At 51.6% G+C, this 3,220-nt stretch overlaps 1 protein-coding gene across 1 annotated transcript; it reads right to left on the reverse strand.

Moving 5' to 3' along the window:
- Nucleotides 1–309: 309 nt before the first annotated feature.
- On the reverse strand, nucleotides 310–2,898 carry LOC148014627 (uncharacterized). The gene is made up of 2 exons (XM_087667305.1): nucleotides 2,464–2,898; nucleotides 310–1,398 (listed from the first exon to the last, which is right to left on the reverse strand). The coding sequence occupies exons 1-2, from the start codon at nucleotides 2,819–2,821 to the stop codon at nucleotides 602–604; spliced, it is 1,155 nt and encodes a 384-aa protein (XP_087523431.1). The 5' UTR covers nucleotides 2,822–2,898; the 3' UTR covers nucleotides 310–601.
- Nucleotides 2,899–3,220: the final 322 nt, after the last annotated feature.

Here is a 3,220-nt window from a genome sequence, read left to right on the forward strand (position 1 = left end):
TGTGTTTTAGTGATATCACGATATTTTATATGTCCTTGCCCAGCAGATGGGAGAGCCATGATAGAGTCATTATATGGCTTCTTAAAGTAAAGAAGCACATGCATAGTTTACAACCACATGCATGATAATGCCTATCTAGTTGTTGGAAATGTAGGATAAGAACACCATACAACTTTGAGCCTACCCTAGGAAGTATAGTGCATCCAAAGGAAGACAAACTTTAGGAAAATTTGCCCTAGAGAGATGGTGAAAATTGACCCAAACCTCGGGCATTGCATTATAGCAACAATTGGTCAACAACCTTTGAGGTAGGAGAAAAGAATCAAATAAGAAATGTAAATGGTGCCTTGAAGGTCTTATATGATTGCCTTGGAGAGACACTAATTGGATCTCTCCGGCATTCTTTTTTAGGTTACTCATTCAATGGGGAATCCGGATGTGAAAGGGCTACATGTAGGTGTTGGAGAGAGAGAGAGAGCGAGCGAGCGAGTCGCGGAGCCTAGTGATACCTTGTTAGTTAAGCATGATTCCAATGAGGTTGGTTTCAGCGTTGGGCTGATTTAGGGTGGGTTGGAAAGGGGTGTAGACTATATAGTATAGTCTAGCGGCGGCAGAGGATGCCTCCGGCAGTGGAGGTGCTGCTACATTTGGCATTCATTAATGGAGCGGTGGTCGAGGGCAGGAGCTGGGGCCGCGAGTCAGCTGCGGCATGGAACTGGTTGGCTAAGCAATTGGTGGAGAAGAGGGAGGAGGTGCGGAAGTTGGTCTCGCCGCCCATGATGGGCATGGGCACGCCCACCTTGACGGGGTTACGGAAGCCGGGACGGTAGGTCTGCCCCAGGACGCCATCGACGGAAGGCGAGAGGCCTCCGAGGAAGCTGAACTGCGTGTTGAGGTGCGCGAAGCAGTCGTCTGCGGGGAGGCCGTAGCCATGGACCCTGTCCTCCTCCCGGGTTATAGGCACCACCTCCACTGCTAATGTCATCAGGCCGTCCACCGACACCTGCACGCTGTTCGTGTCCCCGAGCCTCTCCACCCTCACCTCGTCCATCGGCGCGCTCCACGTGGCCCCCGCCCGCTCCTCCACCTGGACCGCCTCCCCGTCGTACGTGAACTCCAGCGCGTCCACCTCGTCCCGCCACGCGGCGGTCTTTCGGGCGGAGACGCTGAAGGTGTGGCCCTCGAAGAGGATCCCCAGGGCCTGCACCCACGTGAAGTCGCGCGTGCGGCCAGCCGGGCGCAGGCCGATGAAGTGGGCGTTGATGTGGAGGGATGGGTCCGTGACGAGGCAGAAGTCCTCGCCCGCCTTGCCGTGGAAGTAGAACATGACGCCGTCGCCGCCGACGAAACGCGGGTCGTAGCAGACGGAGGAGTAGCCGTGACAGTTAGGCTTGCGATCTGTTGCATACTTAAACATCGTTAGGAGGTTACAGACATGCACAGAGAGAGAGAGAGAGAGAGAGAGAGAGAGAGAGAGTGTGTGTGTGTTTGTCAGACGTTTCTCAAAGGCTATCGGACCACATCAACCCATACAATGAAGTGTATATCTCTCATCACCAAGGTAAAAGACAAGCTTAGAAACTAGATGCTGGGCGATACTCTAAGTAAGAGCATATCTATTATACAAATGTAAATGATACTATTAACAAGGAAGAAAAAAGATAGAAATGCTCTTTCCCTTGTTGATGTATCTCCCTAGGTGGAATTGTAGCTTTGTGTACTAAAGCGGCCTTGGCATCTGCCTCATATGGTATTCAATGATAGCCTTGTTGATGTGGGTATCTAGATCTCTTCTCGAGAAAATGTGGGCAACTCACTAACTATGTGCCATCGAGAGAGACTATGTTAGCTTTACTACTTTTCGATTGTATGTGTATTCTCGACACGTTGAGCTCCTCAAACCACTCCATATCTTCATCCAACCCCAGGTACCATCATCCAACTACAATCACCATAGAGCATTACAACACGAAATGCATGGGCAACTCACTAACTATGTGCCATCGAGAGAGACTATGTTAGCTTTACTATTCGATTGTATGTGTATTCTCAACAAAATGAGCTCCTCAAGCCACTTCATATCTTCATCCAACCCCAGGTACCATCATCCAACTACAATCACCATACAGCATTGCAACACGAAATGCATTCGTGGCTCACATGCCGCCTCATATCTAGCCTTGTAGGTGCAATCCCCACCCCCCATGCCCCCTCATATCTATCCCACATGCCATCTCATAGCTAGCCTCGCAAGTGCAATGCCCATCCCCATCAAAACAACCACCATCTTCCACTCCAACAAGATATGTATTGGTGACTTCCTACAGTACGACACCTTGGAGCTCGTGATGCTCTAGGAATTCAACACACGGGGATTGTGGGGAGCGGGGGGGCAAGAGTGACTAGCTCGTGATGCTCTAGGAATTCAAAAGGTGGGGGGGGACGAGAGAGAGATCCCCTTACGCTTGCAGGAGGTCTGGCACTTCCGCGAGCAGTCCACAAAGCACTCGGAGGCGTGATATTTGGTGTGTTGGCGCTTCGGGCACTCACGCGGGCACTTGAGCTTACGGAGAAAGCACCGGTTCTTGGCGAGGCACCGTGCCTGGTCCCTGGCGTAAGGGTTCCGGGACTCGGTCACCATCACGTATTTGGTGGTCTGGGGATCCACGCCATATTTGCCAGGGTCCTGTTTTGGTTTGGGCTTGGGCTTGGGCTTGGGCTTGGCATAGTCGGTTTGGTCATGCGCCGCCCCGAGCTCGATAGCCAACGAGAGACCCAGCGACAGCAAGAAACAGAAGAAGAGTTGGCGCGCCACCGCCATGTCGGACCTTATGGCTGTACTATCAGTTTATAAGTCGTAAACGGATCTCTCTCTCTGTCTCTCCGTCTCTTCGCACGTCCGTGCTCCGAAGTCTTATACCCGTCGCTCTCTCTCGAGGGGATCGAATATAATGCTAAGTCAACGGGGCAACACCTCTCGCACTTCCTCGTTCGTGAAGGCGACTAACCATGTGCATTCATACATATCCACGGAACTACCCGAATTCAGTGCTACAGTTTTGTCTAGGCCAATCGATACCGATAGTACAGATAATACTTGGAGGACATCAGTACCAGGCAAGTGCTCCCACCTCTTAAGCGTAGATGATCATGGAGTTCGACCATTCGCCCGTGCTCGCTGGCTAAGGGTGGTAAGATTCGCTTGCAACGTATTATTGGG

Source organism: Lygodium microphyllum, chromosome 25 (genome assembly GCF_053477565.2).
Source record: "Lygodium microphyllum isolate KBCC chromosome 25, Lygodium_microphyllum_v1.1.10, whole genome shotgun sequence".
NCBI classification, from domain to species: Eukaryota; Viridiplantae; Streptophyta; class Polypodiopsida; order Schizaeales; family Lygodiaceae; genus Lygodium; species Lygodium microphyllum.

What these genes read in the sequence shown, in the direction of transcription:
- LOC148014627 (XM_087667305.1), bottom strand. Translation starts at nt 2,821, where the DNA reads ATGGCGGTGGCGCGCCAACTCTTCTTCTGTTTCTTGCTGTCGCTGGGT. An exon ending in GTGCCAGACCTCCTGCAAGC is followed by an intron (nt 1,399 to 2,463) that starts GTAAGGGGATCT and finishes AGTATGCAACAG; the next exon opens with ATCGCAAGCCTAACTGTCAC.